We start from the raw sequence: 16726 nt of genomic DNA, 5'->3' as shown, positions 1-16726 counted from the left end.
ATGCGAGAGAATTATAAGAGATTATAATACAGGGTACTCTGTTTTCTCACTGTCCAACCAATTTAATTAAAAATTTTAGCATGTGGAATAATCTTCATTACAAATGTTCCTAGCAGAAACATTACTTTTCTTAAACACCACAAATAAATGTATGCAGGGAAAAAAACAGGTTTACAACACATAATGTCTTTTTCCCTTAGCCCACTATGAAAACAGAGTTTGCTCAGAATTTCTCCTTTAAAAGGTCTTATATAAAAGACTTTTTCCAGCAGTTTGTATTTTTGCAACTCAAAGCATGAGAAATCTAAAAGCATCTCTACTAATATGTTTTCTTCACATTTTTGACCAAAAAAAGAAAATGGTCTATTCATGAAAGGCCATAAAACCTATATGTAATTTCTCCCTTTCCTACCTGGCAAAGGATTTTGGAAATTCAAATCTACCAAAATGTGTCATTATCTTTGTAAGACGCCAAGCTGTAAAGTCAGTAACATACCTGTATAAATAGAATAGTCCCATTTAAACAAATTCTGACTTAATGCAAACCAATCCCCACTGCTAAAATACTAAGCTCACATTCTGTTGAGATGTCTGATTTTTACGTATATTTCTGAAAGCTGGCATTGGCATCATAATTATGTTTGTCACAATTTTGATGAGTTGCTTTAGTTTAGGCTACAGAACACAGCACAATATTCAGAATCTGAAAAATAGCGATGTTTTTATCATCATTAATGAACTATAATACATGCTTAGAAAGTAGACTCTTGAGGCGCACTTAGTGTATTTGGTGAATGATTCAAAGAGCATCTATGTTAGTCTTGGGAATGGAGATGCATGCTTAGGTTTAAATATGGCAGTAACTCTGGGAAATCACTATCTACAAAAGGCCACACCACTGTGAAACCTAAAAAACCAGAGTTTCTCTGTCACTACTGTTACAGATGTTCCTACAGACCTTTGGAAGAAACTGGGTCTTAGAATTAAGTTTGGTTTTTTCACGTGCCATTCAGATTTAAGGATTTTCTTAAAATTTTTTAACATTCATCTTACATTACTTACACAAATGCGAGGCAGCAGGAAGAATATAATTTTCTCTCGTAGGTGGTTGCACAACATAACTAACCTGGCTAGAGTCTGAGTTTGCTGTTCTCTACTTGAGTGAGGCCAGATGGAAAAGACTGGTCCACAGTCAAAAAGTGGTGAGAACAAGGCCTTGAGCTCGTTGTAATAAAGCCTGACCCCGCTTTCCCGTCCAAGCAGCAAAAAGGCCCATAGAGGCAATGCAAGGCAAAGGAGAGAAGATGTGTGACGCCTCTGGGGAGTTTCCTGTTGGTGACAGCAGAACCCAGGAAGGGCACAACTGGCCTGAAGTCGTGGGCTCAACAGCTATGACAAGCTTTTTTGGGCTTTGAGCGGGAGTGTGACTGTGTCAGTGGTCAAGGACTCTCCCCATCAGCATGTCAGAAAAGTCATCTTGGCCACAGCTGCAGTTTCCTGGGCTCTCCTTCTGTACGACATCACCAAGCTGACTGCAGGATTTCTTTCCTGACTTCAGTAATGGTTTCAAGGGACTCTTCCAGGACTGAAAGCTAGATGTGAGTTGGACAGTCTGCAAAACTGTCTTCTTATTAACATCTACAATAAATCAAATAGTGTTTCTTCCTAAATTTTTTCTAATTTCAGAGACTTATATATATATATTTTTAAAGATTTTATTTATTTATTTGACACAGAGAGAGAGATCACAAGTAGGCAGAGCAGCAGGCAGAGACAGAGGAGAAGCAGGCTCCCTGCTGAGCAGAGAGCCCGATGCGGGACTCGATCCAAGGACCCTGAGATCACGACCTGAGCCAAAGGCAGCGGCTTAATCCACTGAGCCACCCAGGCACCCCACAGAGACTTATATTTTTAAAATTTTACCCACTTAAACATTCTTGTTCTTTTTGGGGGGATGGGGGGCTGTTTAATATTAAACAATAAATATACTGCCATCTTAGAAAGATAATATTCAGTACTATTATATCTCTTTGCCTCCTCAATGAAAAAAGTTGGTTTTTCAAAAGAGACTCTTAATGTCACAAAACAAACTGAGGGTGTCCCGGGGGAGGGGTGTTGGGAGAGGGTGGTGGGGTCATGGACATTTGGGAAGGTATGTGCTAAGGTGAGTGCTATGAAGTATGTAAACCTGGTGATTCAAAGACCTGTACCCCTGGGGCTAATAATATATGTTTATTAAAAAATTTAAAAAAATTTTTTAAAAAGTTGGGTTTTGTTGTTGAGAATATATATATCTAACATTTATTTGAATGTTTGGTGGTCTGGAAAGACAAAGCTTGGAAAAAAAAATTGAAACCAACAGATTTGCTCAATCTGGAGTTTTTTCCTCAGGTGAGTATGCAATCTGGTAGAAAGCAAAGAGGAAGAGAAAATGGAGACACCCTGTCTGTGGTTTCAGCTCTGTCTCTAGTTGTATAACTTTGAACACAAATGCCTTTCTGAGCTTCTAGAAAACTAAAGGAATTACCACTCCTAACTAAAATCCTGTGGCATTTTTAAGGGTCCTAACAAGGGTCCTATTTTTTTGTTTACAAGGTGGCATTATTTAAAAACAACATCACTCATAGGGGTACCCGGGTGGTACAGTCAGTTAAGTGTCCGATTCTTGGTTTCAGCTCAGGTTGTGATCTCAGGGTTGTGATATCAAGCCCCGCATTGGGCTCCATGCTCAGAACAGAGTCTGCCTAAGACTATCCCTGTCCCTCCCCCACACTCACTCTCTCTAAAGTAAATAATAAATAAATAAATAAAAACAACTCACATGAACAACTATTCTATCCATTTCAGACTTGGAGTCTTTAACGGATTCATTCAAACCTCTGTGTTGAGTTTAATGAAGAGTTCAGTAACAGAACATAAATGTGAGGTAAGCATGTCTGCTCAGGAACTTCAAGATGAAAAGTCTCACAGTAATCTTAATTCAATCCTTCTTGTTCACAAGCATGATAAATTTTCACATTCTGTTATCTCTTAGTAGGAAATAACTAGACATTTAGTTCACATTAAATGTTACTTTATATTCCTACAACATCATAGCCAATGTCAATTAATAAAATGAAATGTAACAAATATGATTCTGTCTGTCTGTATTTATAATAGTCTTACCTATCTCTTTAAAGAATCACCCAACTCTGAAAATCAGGAGTATGGAACTATTTTATTGGCTGTTATAATAGATAATACTTATACATGTGTACCATATTTACCATTAAAATACAAGTAGCTTATCAAATATTTTTGAACTCATGATGAGTTAAAACTTGAAAAAATTAGAGGTGTTTTAGACAATGAAATTCCACAGAGAAACAGTATTTTTTTTAAACTACATGTACTTTTATAGTTTTCTGAATTTCTCCTTATATATGGCCTTCATTATTTCTGGTATATTAAATATGGTCCCAATTTCAGCATAAAAAATCATATTATTCAGTTAAGTCTTTCTGCAGGTAGGTATGTAAAATCTTTGCTATGGTTCTATTCTAGCCTGAAGTCTTTAGATGTCTCTTACTATCAGATCACTTTATCAAATGAAGCGAAATTAGTACTAAAACAAGCTATGCAATTACAGAGCAGCAGTTCTTAACTCTGGTTTCACATTAGACTCATTAGGAGAGGTTTCAAAAATACCAACAAATATCACTGTCCAGACCTCATCTCTAAGATATTCTAATTTTATTAGTCTGGGGTTCCTCCCCAGCATGTGCTCCCCTCCTCCACGTTTTTTGGTAAAACCCCCACACGCTTTTAACAGAGTCAAATTTGAAAGCCAATCATGAAAAGGTCAAAACACTGGTTTGGAATCGGGCTGCCTTGCCTGACTTCTACCAGGCCTGACACCTAGGAAAAGTCTGATCCCTTTTTTGATCTACAAAATGGAACTACTGATATGTAGCTATGAAAAACATGTATAAAAGAATCAAGACGACGCCTGAAACATAGTGAACTCTCAATAAATATGACTTTAACAGAAGCAAGCACATGTTGTTCCTAGTTTGCTAATTTAAAATGGTGAGCCATCCAGAAATTAAGCACCTATTCTACTTTTTCTCAGCAGAAGAGAGGAATAAGAAAGTTATTTTTTTTTAAGATTTTTTAAAAAAAATTTATTTACTTGAGAGAGAGACAGTGAGAGAGAGCATGAACGAGGAGAAGGTCAGAGAGAGAAGCAAACTCCCCATGGAGCTTGGAGTCCGATGTGGGACTCGATCCCGGACTCCAGGATCATGACCTGAGCCGAAGGCAGTCGTCCAACCAACTGAGCCACCCAGGCGTCCCAAGAACGTTATTTTTAAAAGATCCACGCATTCTACTTCTATTCAGGTGTATAAAGGTAAGATTTGGTGTCTGGTAGGGAGGCAGGGGAACACGTGGACTACCAGATTCCCCCGTTGAGACTGCCCAGCATAGATTCTGCCAGTTCATAATGTCATCCTCTATTATCCTGAAATTCAAATCAATGTCTAAAGCGGACTCTAGATTCTTGTACAAAGATCTAACCAGGAAAACGTCCTTCTTATTCTATCTTCACAATGGAGTAAGAGTCTGGTAAGTGAGAGTAGAGTTCCACCAAAACTATACTCAATGACAGATGAGAAGCATAATGAAAAGGTAGCCAATAGAGTTAGATTAGAAGTATGACCGACTAAAAATAGGACCTAGATAATTACTACTCTAGTATTAAAATTACTTCTTTTGCTTCAGGAAATGAAATTATCAGCTGTAGTGTGGTTCGACAACCTAATGTAATCAGGAGAGAACACAAAACTGTATAGCATTCCTTGGCAACAAATTCTGGAACCTGTTGTTATTGCCAACTGCATTGAAAATGCGTTCAGTTAACTCCAAGACCAAATTGGAAACAAGTTAAGGAGAAAATTTGGCTTTTACAAGTAGTCTCTAAGGTGTCTCTAAAATTTCAAAGTCAACCTTTAAGAGAAGGTTACAGGATTTTAATAAAACAAGACATCAGCTGTAGCTAGTATCTCCCTTAGACCAGCATTCAATAAAGAAGGTAAGGTCCTTCCATTTTTGAACTCTGCTTCAAGTAAGACTGTGTTTTGAATACTGGGCTTAACTTACATTCCAAATGTCTGGTTCCATTAATCAAATATTTGTCATATGGGGGGAGGTGTTTTAATCACTTACTGTTCCTTAAGTATTTACTGAATTAACAATTTGTAAATTAAGCACACAAATCACAGCTGCTCCTTTATTTTTGTGTATCACAGTAAGTGCAAACTTTTTTCCATAAACAATCCTGATATGCAGAACAGGGCTTATAATTATTAACTTGAAGTGGGACCTAGAGTTGTTGATATGCTAACGGGTCACACTGAATTTGCCTATCTGACATGGCAGTTAAAAATGAAAGCAAAATAGTTTATTGAACACAGTCCTCAAACCAATTTATAGACTAAAATCCTGCCTCTTTTAAATATAATCACAATAGTTACACTGAAAGTAAATTTCAGATTATATAGAATATTTTATAGCTTTAGATGTAATTAAGATTCTCTAAAAAATCTTAAAAAAAAAAAAAAAGAAAAAAGGGCACCTGGGTGGCTCATTTGGTTAAGCAACTGCCTTCGGCTCAGGTCATGATCCTGGACTCCTGGGATCGAGTCCCCATCGGGCTCCCAGCTCTGCAGGGAGTCTGTTTCTCCCTCTGACCTCTCTCCTCTCAAATAAAAAAATAAAAAATCTTAAAAAAAAAAAAAGTAATTGAGATTCTTAGGAAAATCATTCTGATACAATCTTAATTTTTATACTCTTGAGCTTTTTAAATGGAAATATTTCCAGGATGTCAGTTTTCAAAAAGCTAAAATACACTGTTCATATTAAACTGCTCCGAAAGTGTGCTAATGGGGAAAAATAAACACTTATAATAAAAATTTCACTGTAATTTTAAATGCTCACTTAAATATTTACTGAGCACTTAACTATGTGCAAAATAGAAGGCAAAGCAAAATGCTTTAAATGTTGTCTTACTGTATTAGGTAAAACTCAGTATTTACTCTGCCCACCCCCTTCTTGCTAAAGAAAAATGGAATTATAATGTCTTTGGGCAGAAACCAACATAGAATCTTAGACTTATCACTATTTTCTCCTTAAAGCCCATTCCTTCTTTGATACTCAGTGCCTAATTAATGGTGGTTAATCACCTTCTGCATCTCCCAAACTAGAACTCTGTTAGAACCTGGCCTTTCCCCTCCCATACCTCATCCTTCGATCAGCCAGCCACCAGGCGCTGCTTGACTCCTCTTCAGCCCCTGTCCTCCAAGTTCTCTGCATACCCCAATCTCGCTCTGCCCTGCACCTGTGGTTTCCCAACTCAGGGCACAAAACAATCTGCTGACACGCAGGAATATTAGAACATTTACATATATGTTTACTTTCTCTCTTTAGAAATAAGAAAGTTTGCTTCGCTAGTACATATTTAGTTTGTGGACTGAATTAAATACATACATAACTTAGAAATATATGAACAGATTCAACATTGCTAAAAGAACACGTGATAAATAAGTTTGGAGACTACAGGACCAGACTATTTAAATAGCACCTTATCTTGTCCTTCTGCTGTCTCCATTTCGGTAGTTCCACCTGCGTGTGGCCTTTAAAGATAAAGCTGGTCATGTCTTTTAGCTAACAAAGATCTGTGCTTGGTCTGTCATTTCTCTTCAGAAGGCCTACAAGGCCCCTTATGAAACAGTGACCATTCAACCTCTCTCCTCTCGCTGCTTTCTGCTCCCCACCCTTCACCCCTGTGTTCTAACCACACAGTTTCTGACTGTTCTCCATACACCCGGACCTTTCACAGCTGAATGCCTGCATAAGGCTATTCTTCCTGCAAGGGTAGCCAGTAGTTGTAGGAGGTTCCTACAGAAGATCACTGTTGGACTCCAAAGAATTTAGGAAAGTTACTTCATTTTCAACACCCTCAGATTCCCCTTTCTTAAAATAACAACACTGTCCCCTACTCATAAGATTGTGGTAATATTACAGGAGATGACAAAAGTAAAATCACCCGAGCACATCTGATCACTGCAATAATCCTATGAGGCAGGTACCACCATTATCCCTAATTTATAGGTAAGAAACTGAGATACAGAGAGGTTGAGTAACTTGCCCAAGGACACATGATTTGGTAAGTGGCAGAGCAGGGATTCAACCCAGTTGTACCCGAGTCGGAGCTCATTACCATTAGGCTCTCTGTCTTACTACGTTTTGATCTAGCTCAACTTAAAGCCCTCACTGGAGATATGAGGAGGGGAACAGATGATTGATCACATTCCTTCTGTCTAATGGTCCATGCTTCTAATTGAAATCTTATAGCTCAGGTAACAGCTTCATTGGACCTGCCTTCTATTAGTCTCACAAGGAGACAAGGTATAAGGAACGGCCTCTATGTGTTGATATTCTTAAAGAAACACAAAAGATAACAGGGAGAAAAAAATTAAATAGATCCCCTTTTCCTCTAATCTAGCTGATACCCTATTTTCTCCCCTGTCCTGATCAGAGTGGAAGATGAGATGGATTTTAGCAAAGTTACATCCCTTGACAGCAGTTCAATAGGGAATTTGAACTTCATGGCTTCTTTTCCAACAAAAGCTCATCATTAAATTAGTATAATCTTACTTGTTTAGTTCTCTTTACTGTCTTGTCTTTTTTTTTTTTTTTTTTTGGTGACAATGGGAAGGGAGGACATTATCACACCCTTCCCGAACATTCAAAAGCCTAACACATACAATAACCTAAAGAAAAAGATACTGATGTTCAACACAACTATAAAAATACACCCTTAAAAATGGACATACCGGGCGCCTGGTGGCTCAGTGGGTTAAGCCTCTGCCTTCGGCTCAGGTCATGATCCCAGGGTCCTGGGATCGAGTTCCGCATTGGGCTCTCTGCTCAGCAGGGAGCCTGCTTCCCTCTCTCTCTCTGCCTGCCTCTCTGCCTACTGGTGATCTCTCTGTCTGTCAAATAAATAAATAAATAAATAAAATAAAATCTTAGGGGGAAAAAAAAGGACATACCATAAAGAAATGTCTTAAAGGAATACCTAAAAGTATCTCCACTAGGCAATGCTCCGTGCTAGGCACTACTCCATTTGCTGAGGAGGAAGCAAGGAGCAAAATGAGGTTACCTGCTCCTGCTGGAGCTTATATTCTGGTGAATAGATAATAGGAGATTAAGTGACATATATATGCAGGCATGTTAATCAATTTGAGTTTGCTTCTATTCTGGACTTCAGCTTATACCTATTAGAACTGAGATGCATACTTATTAGTTTTGAATTATAAATAATAACACGTCATCCAGAGAGTACCAGCATAGCATCTGCCCTCAGTGCAACTGTGAACATTTTCCTAAAGAGGGGAAATAGGCATTTCCTGGATGCTTCTTAAGTGCTGTCAGACATGGGAATATAAGTGATTTTAAATGTTATCTTGAAAAAGAGAAACAGGGAGATGATGTTAGGGACAGGATTCTAGAATAGGTCATCATTAACCCACGGAATACTGCAATGTTTTATCTCTATACTCTGTGACTTTACCACCAAGAGGTTCTTCTAGGATAATAAGGCATCCGAGAACTATATGAGGCTTTTTTGATAGAGAAAACAGACTGAGGCTCAAAAGCAGTGATTTTAAGATGTAGTGGCTAAAAGCAGTATGTACGACATATTTATTTTCACAATATAAAACACAAAGAGAAAAGTACTACAAAATCTCAACTGATTATAGGCTCTCTGGAAGATAGAGGGTTAAAGTCTGTTAAGGGCAAAGATCAAAGAAAATCCCTAGAGATATAAGAGCCCTAGAGATAAATGCAAATAGAGTTAAAATGTAAGTAGAAAGGAGTAAGATGATGTCAAAAAGAGTCTCTTTCAAAAGTTTGACTAGGTGCAGCCCCGGGGCCCAGAAAAGACAAGGTAATACTTTATTTCTTTCTCCCCTACAACCAAGGGATACTCAGTCCTAACAACCAAAGTTTAGGAATATTAATATTTATGAGTTAATCACAGTATGAGGTAAATAGGCTTATATGCATTGGCCTTGGGAAACTCCATCCACCTAATATACGTTGTTCTTGTGGGAAAATGCAGTTTAAGTTCCAAGTACTAAATTTATGGACTCTTGGAATATGATTGTTCGTAGCTGGCCTGAGGAGAATGGTTCAGTTGACTTCATGATTAGAATGATCAGTGTTTCCAAAATATCTTGCAAAACCACAGAACTGTAGAACAACTGCCTAAGTGAACTGTGCCAAAGATCAATTCTAAGTGGCAGGCTCACGGCTCAAGCTTGTGGTTCACCCAGCTCCACTCGGGCCACCATGAGGAGCACTGGCAGAGCTGCTAAAAGAATATTCTGATGTTGCCATTTCTATTACATAAGTGACTATTTTTCTGCCTTGCATTTCGGCCATGATAATGTAAAAAAATTTATGCTAACTCTTAGGGTATATTCTGAGGATGTCAAGATGAGAACTCTTACTCTGGATCCTGAATTCTCCATACGGACCACACTGTAGGAACTGTAGTGGGTACTACATTTGTTAGCCTGACAACTTATACATGTAGCCAGGCTGTCTTCAGTCTTTAGGTCCCTGAAAAAACCTAGCAAAAAATGGAAAAACCTGTTTTCAGGTTTAGAAACCTGACTATTTTCTAAACCTGAAACAGTCTCTTAATGGCTGGACCTTTCTCAATAGAGTGCTTTTGTCCTGGCACTGCAACTGAAATAGCCAAAGGAAAAAACCAATATACTAATCAATTGAAATTACTTTATAGGTCTCAATTATACATGGCTCATGGAAAAGATTGTATGTTAGGAATAAGAAGAAATAATGTTAGCAAAATCATGAAAAGGTTAAGTATATCACAGATGAGTATTAGAAAACTAATCCGCTCACTAGCACATCCCTCATGAGAGCACGTATTCACAATGGCTACCCCCTCCCCTCTTGAGCACACGTATCCAAGGGCCTAACAATGTTTGAACTGGCTATTCTACCACAGAGAAAGTTCCTTCACAGGAACTGCAGAATATGCTGGTACTCCAAGTATATTCAAGTTGACTACAAAATCACAGTATCAATTCTATCTTCATTGTTAATAATACAAACCTATTCAAAATGTATAGCTTCCACTTTTTTCTTAACTGGAAAATGCAAATTATAAGAATGGGTATCTTTAAAAAAAACACAAAATTCGGTCTGTACATAGAGAAATAACGAGTCAGAGACTATTTCTATAGTTTAAATCACATAAAATATGTAGGTTTCAGAAACTATATAACAACTCACTCTTTAGTACCTTTGGTATTCTGAACATACTTGTATAATAGTGTATTATTTATTTATGTTACTATTGTTCTGTATTAGACCATAAATTCCTTAAAAACAGATTTCACATCTTATTCATTTCTATTTCTCCTCCATTCTCTAGTGGAGTTCCTGACATACAGTCCATTATAACAAATGTTTCTTCAACTGGGAGGATAAACTCAGTTGAATACATAAACCTCCATTCCTGATCCTAAAGTCCATATGTGTGTGTATGTATAAACATATATAAGAGAGACAGATGTTATTTTAATTTTTTTTTTTAAGATTTTATTTATTTATTTGCCAGAGACAGAGGAGAGAGAGCGAGCGAGCACAGGCAGACAAAGAGGCAGGCAGAGGCAAAGGGACAAGTAGGCTCCCTGCCGAGCAAGGAGCCCGATGTGGGACTCGATCCCAGGACGCTGGGATCATGACCTGAGCCGAAGGCAGCTGCTTAACCAACTGAGCCACAGTTCCTACAGATGTTATTTTAATTTTTTCTTCACAAAGAGGGGACTTGGTTTATTTAAGAACTAGAAAGTGCACATTATAATACATGGTCACCTATTTTCCAGGGAACAGTAACATCATCTTAATCTCAATCACAAAGTAATACTCAAAGCTAAATATGGTCAGTATGTTAAAAAACTAGTGTCTTAATTCCCAAGCTGAAATAATCTTGTAGTATAGAGAAAAATGTCTAAAATGATTGAGTGCTCCATAACTTTTACGCAGATTTTTAAAAAGTCACAATTAGTCATACCCAACACAATTTATTGTTTACTATGGACCAATGGTTGTGCTAATAAGCACTTTGCTACAATATCTCATTAAGCCTAATAATGATACTGAGATAGGTATTATCACCCTCCCACTTCATTAAGAATTATTTTTTTGATTAGGAAAAAACTGATTACCCAGATCTAAGATGATCCAGATCATCTTAGAGATGATCTGGACCAATGTTCTCACTTTACATTTAAAAAAAAAAAAAAGAGGAATAGGACCTTCAGGGCATTATGGTAAATGAAATAAGTCAGAGAAAAACACTGTATGATCTTATTTATACGTGGAATCTTAAAAACATCAAACTTAAAGAAATAGAGAGTAGAACAGTGGTTGCCGGGAACCAAGAATATAGGAAGATGACAGTCAAAGAGTACAAACTTTCAGTTATAAGATGAATAAGGTCTGGGAATCTAAGGTACAGCATGGTAACTACAGTTAATAACACTGTATTGCATACTTCAAAGCTGCTACGAGAGTAAAACTTTAATGTTCTCACCATAGCAACAACAACAAAATGGTAATTACGTGAGGTGAAGGATATGGTAACTAACTTTATTGTGGTAAACATTTTGCAAATATATATACATGTATCAAATCATTACTGTACTCCTTAAACTTGCATATGTCCTATGTAAAAACATATACTGTTTTAAACTTGGATCTAAGTGAGTACCTTTTCTGAAACCATGTATTTATCTGCCTCACTGAATATTAACACATAGATGTCCTGAAGGCAATCTCTTAAACAGTTAACCAGAGTAGAACTCACTCATCATCTTCCCAATACACTTTCTTTTTGGTTCAGTGTCTCTCAATTATGCACAATATTAAACTTAGAAAGAAGAAAACAAAACTCCAGAAATTAATTGCCTAGCCTTATTATTACCGCTAATTTTACTTTCCCCAACTACATGGACTGAAAAATAGCAAGAGTAGTCAACCTGGACTGCACTTATCCTTTCTACTGATATAACAAACACAGAATACAGGTTTTGGAATCAAGACAGATCCCTCTTGCCACTTACCACTCGTGTAGCCTAAAACAAATTACTATTCTCTAAATATTTCCGATTACCTTCATAATCCTATTAGAAGCGAAGTGTTTTTTTGTTTAACTGTGAAACATCCAGAGTATATGTTACGAGGAAATGACTGAAGGTGTTTTTGCCAGTAGGATGATGCCTCAGTGAAATCAAAGTTCCCTCGCCTGACATTCTATGAAATATCAAGACCTCCCACTTGAAGCAAAGAGATGCCTATGGTATGCCTTCAGTACCTCCCTAATGGAGGAAGGAAGTGCACAAGGCTTGTCAATCATGAAAGGGTGAAAAACAAGCAGAGGGCTCCGGAGATCCAACCACAGAAAGAAAAGCAGAAGACAAAGTCCAAAGTAACTGCTATTTAACATCTCAGCAGAGAGTTAGGCATAATGATGAGTGAAAGAAGCCAGACACAAGAATACACATGCACCATTCCATTTCTGTAAAATACAGTACATGAAAAAATTAAATTATGGCGATGGAAATCAGAACAGTGGTTACTTCCAGATGGAGAGGGGAAGACGGCCCGAGGGAACCTTCTGGGATGCTAAAAATGTTCTGTATCTTCATCTAGGTAGTAGTTTCATGAGTGCATACATATGTAAAAATTCACTGGGCTGAGCACTTAAAATCTGGCAATTTAAATGTAATAATACCTCCAAATTAAAAAAAAAAATGAAGGGGAATGACGGTCAAATCAGGACAAGGACCACAAAAATCTATAAGTTTCTATAACTTTTACCTTTTTAAGTTTTAAAAGTCTGGCCTATGGTGGATTTCTCTGTGGTGAGAAGCAGTAAATGTGTGATAAGTTCAGTGTTTTCTTGGAAGTAACTAGGGAGGGGGAAGCTGGGCAATCTTTGCTGCCATCTGGGTCTGGGTCCAAGGGGGCCAGAAACAGAAAGAGAGTAAGAGGTGGCCAAGTGCCTGACACAGGGACAGGAGAGTCAGGGGAGACAGGTGAGGCCAAAAAGTAACAAAAATCCCAGAGGTGCCACCCTCTTATCGGTTTTAGTTAATAATTCTTTTACATACCATAACAACCTCTGACATCTGGTAGGTGCTTATCAAACTTTACCTACTTGGTTAAAAATATATCATCCTTCCAACAGAATATCTAGAAATTACTTCCTCCTCAGTCACTCTGATTATAAAATCGACCTTTAGGCATGCACAGTATAAACTCAACCATAATCATCATTAGCTCGGACAATACCAAGGAAAACCTTGTGTGTTCTAGGATGTAAAGCTGTATGCACTCCATTTGAGAGCTTTCATCAGCTGTTAGAACCATGCGCTGTGCTTCTCTGACACATTTATGGAAGATGTTTGTGAAAGCCACAAAGAAGGGGGTACGGGAAACCAATGAACGAACCTAGATTGACCACTCCTTCACAATCCCACCATTCCACAAAAGAAAATAAAGGGATGTAATGGTCTAAGACAAAGAAAGTATAATGAGCAAGGCCTTACAAGGAACCCTCTATCTAAGTGGATGATTTCCTTCTCACCTTTATCACGATCATAGAGTAAATCTTCTGTTGAACAAGGGCTCCCATCCTGGGACTCGGGGGGACAAAATGGGGAGACACAGGGTGAATGGCTGCTACAGCTACTGCTGCGCTCCTGCACAGAGGGGGTCTGAGTGTCGATGCTGCGAGTGCTGCTGCTCCGGTAGTGAGCAGGGAGTGGGGCTCTTCGACCGTCCGGGATCTCCAAGGGCTGGAAGAGAAACAACCATCACATGTGTGATGTCTACAGAGGAACACAGCAGGGCCTTGGTTTTCACCTTCCACAACCATATCACCACAGATGATTTTTCAGAGATTAAAAGACACCAGTTTTATGTCCTGTTTTCTGCACATTGTCTCCACCGAACCAAAAATTTACTTCCAACTACTAAGGATAAGCTGTTTTACCAATTCCGTAACTCTCTGTATGCATCTATAGATTAGCACATCTATAGATCCCCCTCCAGGGGAGGGGCTTTTTCCAACACTGTCCCCAACACCTACCACGGTGTCTGGCACATGGCAGACATCCAAAAAACATGCGCTGAACGAAGTGATTAAACTGCAAGAAGTTACTCTGATATGCTAGTAAGAAAAGTAAAATTGCATTCCTGCAGGTATAGATTTTTCTGTTCATTCTTTAATTTTTTAGACATCAGAACAGAACCATGTTTTCCATTTCCTCTACAGATTACCCAAAGTTTCCAAAAAGGAGATTGATTCTATTACTATTCCATAAAGGATGTTAATATAATTTAAAACAATTCTACTATTTTGGTATATCCACCTATGTAGGACTACTCATAATTCCACTTGGTTCTTCTAATACACTATTCTGAGTGGCAAAAATAAAAAACGGAAATGAAACTATAATCACAGAAACATATATTTTAGACCCAAAAGACCTTAGAGCTCATTATTCCAACATCCTTACAAATAAAGGACCTACAGTTTAGTGCTTCTGACATCATGCTGATTACAAGGCATCAGAGTTTCTGTCACAGTGGACTCTCCCAACTGCTGCAGCCATAAACATATGAACAACTTTTTGGGAGGATAATTTTAGCAATATTCTTCAAAATTTAAAACATACAAATGCTCTGACCCAGCAATTTCACTGCCGGAAAATTGTCTTTAAGAGTATATGTTTTCTACATGTATTACTGCTTGTGATGACAAAAACTGAAAACAATCCAAATGCCCATCAACAGGGGACTTCTAAGTTATGGTACGTTCAGACAATGATTCACTAGATATTAGAATACACACACATATCAGGAAAGATATACAAGATACTTCTCACAATGCTAGGCAATACAGAGAGTTGAAAGGAAGTCTTACTTTTTAATTTTCTAAATATAAATTTGAACTGTTTAGATTTTGAAATTAAATCAGTTTTAAAACCTGCACATTACTTAAAGAAAAGACACACATTTGACATAAATTAAATAATTATTTTGGTCCCCCCCCCCCAAAAAAAAATCACAGGGGTAGTTAAGTCAAAGGCTATTTGATGTTTTCTTTTGTTGAGTACACATTTAAGATGTGGTCAAAATACAGGTTCACACACAGTAGAGTCCAGATTTCTTTTCTGGGACAGAGGTAATTTATAAAGCATTTTTGTAAAATCCAAAATGGCTCAATGACCTAACCATAAGGAAAGGTTAAACTAAAAAACTCTTAGAAGAAAACACAAGTATCATTGTGACCCTAGATTAGGCAATGGTTTCTTAAATATGACATCAAATATACAAACAACAAAAGAAAAACAATAGGGGTCCTGGCTGGCTCAGCCAGTTAAGCATCTGCCTTTGGCTCAGATCATGATCTCCAGGTCCTTGGATGTAGCCCACATAGGGCTCCCTGCTCAGCGGGGAGTCTGCTTCTCCCTCTCCCGTGGCCCCTCCCCCTGCCTGTGCACACTTGCTCTTTCAAATAAATAAATAAAATTGTTTAAAAAGGAAGAAAAAAAAATGAAGAAAAACAATGTATCAAGCTTTGTCAATACTGACAAAGTATTTGTTTCAAAGGACAGCATCAATAAAGTAAAGAGTGAAAGACAACCCTCAGAATGGGAGAGCAAATCATACATCTAATAAAGAGACTAAACCTCATAAAGAATTTCTACAATTCAACAATAAAAAGACAAATAATCCAGTTTTAAAATAGGGCAAATGATCTAATTTCCAAAGAAGAGATACAAATGGCCAATAGCACACAAAAGATGCTTAATATTATTAGCCTTCAGGAAACACATAGCCACACCATGAGAAGATGCCCACACCCACACCCACTAGGATGGCTACAATAAAAAAGGCAGAAATACAAGTATGGGTGAAGATGGAGAAACTGGAACCTTCACTCAAGTAAATGGTGTAGTGCAGACACTCTGGAAAATAGTCTGGCAGTTTCTCAAAAGGTTCACCAAACAGCTACCAAACCACCCATTCCACAACTAGGTATATACCCAAGAGAAATGAAAACATGTTCGCATGAAATCTTGTATATGAATTTCATAGCAGCATTATACATGATAGCCAAAAAGTGGGAACAAGATCATGTTCCCCAATTGATGACTAGCTAAACAAAATCCACACAATTGAGTATTTGACAATAAAAAGGAATGAAGTACTGAAATCTTACAACATGGCTGAACCTTAAAATCATTATGCTAAATGAAAACAGTCAGTTACAAAAGGCCATGTATTGCAGGATTCCATTTATGTGAAATGTCTAGAAAGGGCAAAGCTGTAGATCAAGAAAGGAGATTAGTAGCTGCCTACAGCTGGAGGTACTGGAAGGAAATGAGGGATGATTGCTAAAAGATACAGAGTTTCTTTCTGGGGTGATGAAAATGCTATAAAATTGATTGTGGTGATGGTTGCACAACTGGGAATATACTAAAAGAAACCCAACAAACCACTGAGTTGTACATTTCACATGGGTAAATTGCATGGTACGTGAATTACAGCTAACAAAGCTGTTACCAAAAAAAGG

The 16726-nt window shown here is 37.8% G+C and overlaps 1 protein-coding gene across 1 annotated transcript in view; it reads right to left on the bottom strand.

Annotated features, from left to right (window-relative positions):
- Nucleotides 1-16726, bottom strand: part of GLCCI1 (glucocorticoid induced 1) — a 129380-nt gene that overhangs the window by 4581 nt on the left and 108073 nt on the right. The window contains exon 7 of the mRNA XM_045089726.1: nt 13730-13940. Coding sequence (XP_044945661.1) covers nt 13730-13940 — 211 coding nt within the window. The remainder of the gene's footprint in view (nt 1-13729; nt 13941-16726) is intronic.

Source organism: Mustela putorius, unplaced genomic scaffold, assembly GCF_011764305.1.
Source record: "Mustela putorius furo isolate JIRA1106 unplaced genomic scaffold, ASM1176430v1.1 tig00003845_pilon_pilon_pilon, whole genome shotgun sequence".
Lineage (NCBI taxonomy): Eukaryota > Metazoa > Chordata > Mammalia > Carnivora > Mustelidae > Mustela > Mustela putorius.
The sequence above is the reverse complement of the archived record's forward strand: the minus strand, read 5'-3'. Positions and strand labels throughout refer to the sequence as shown.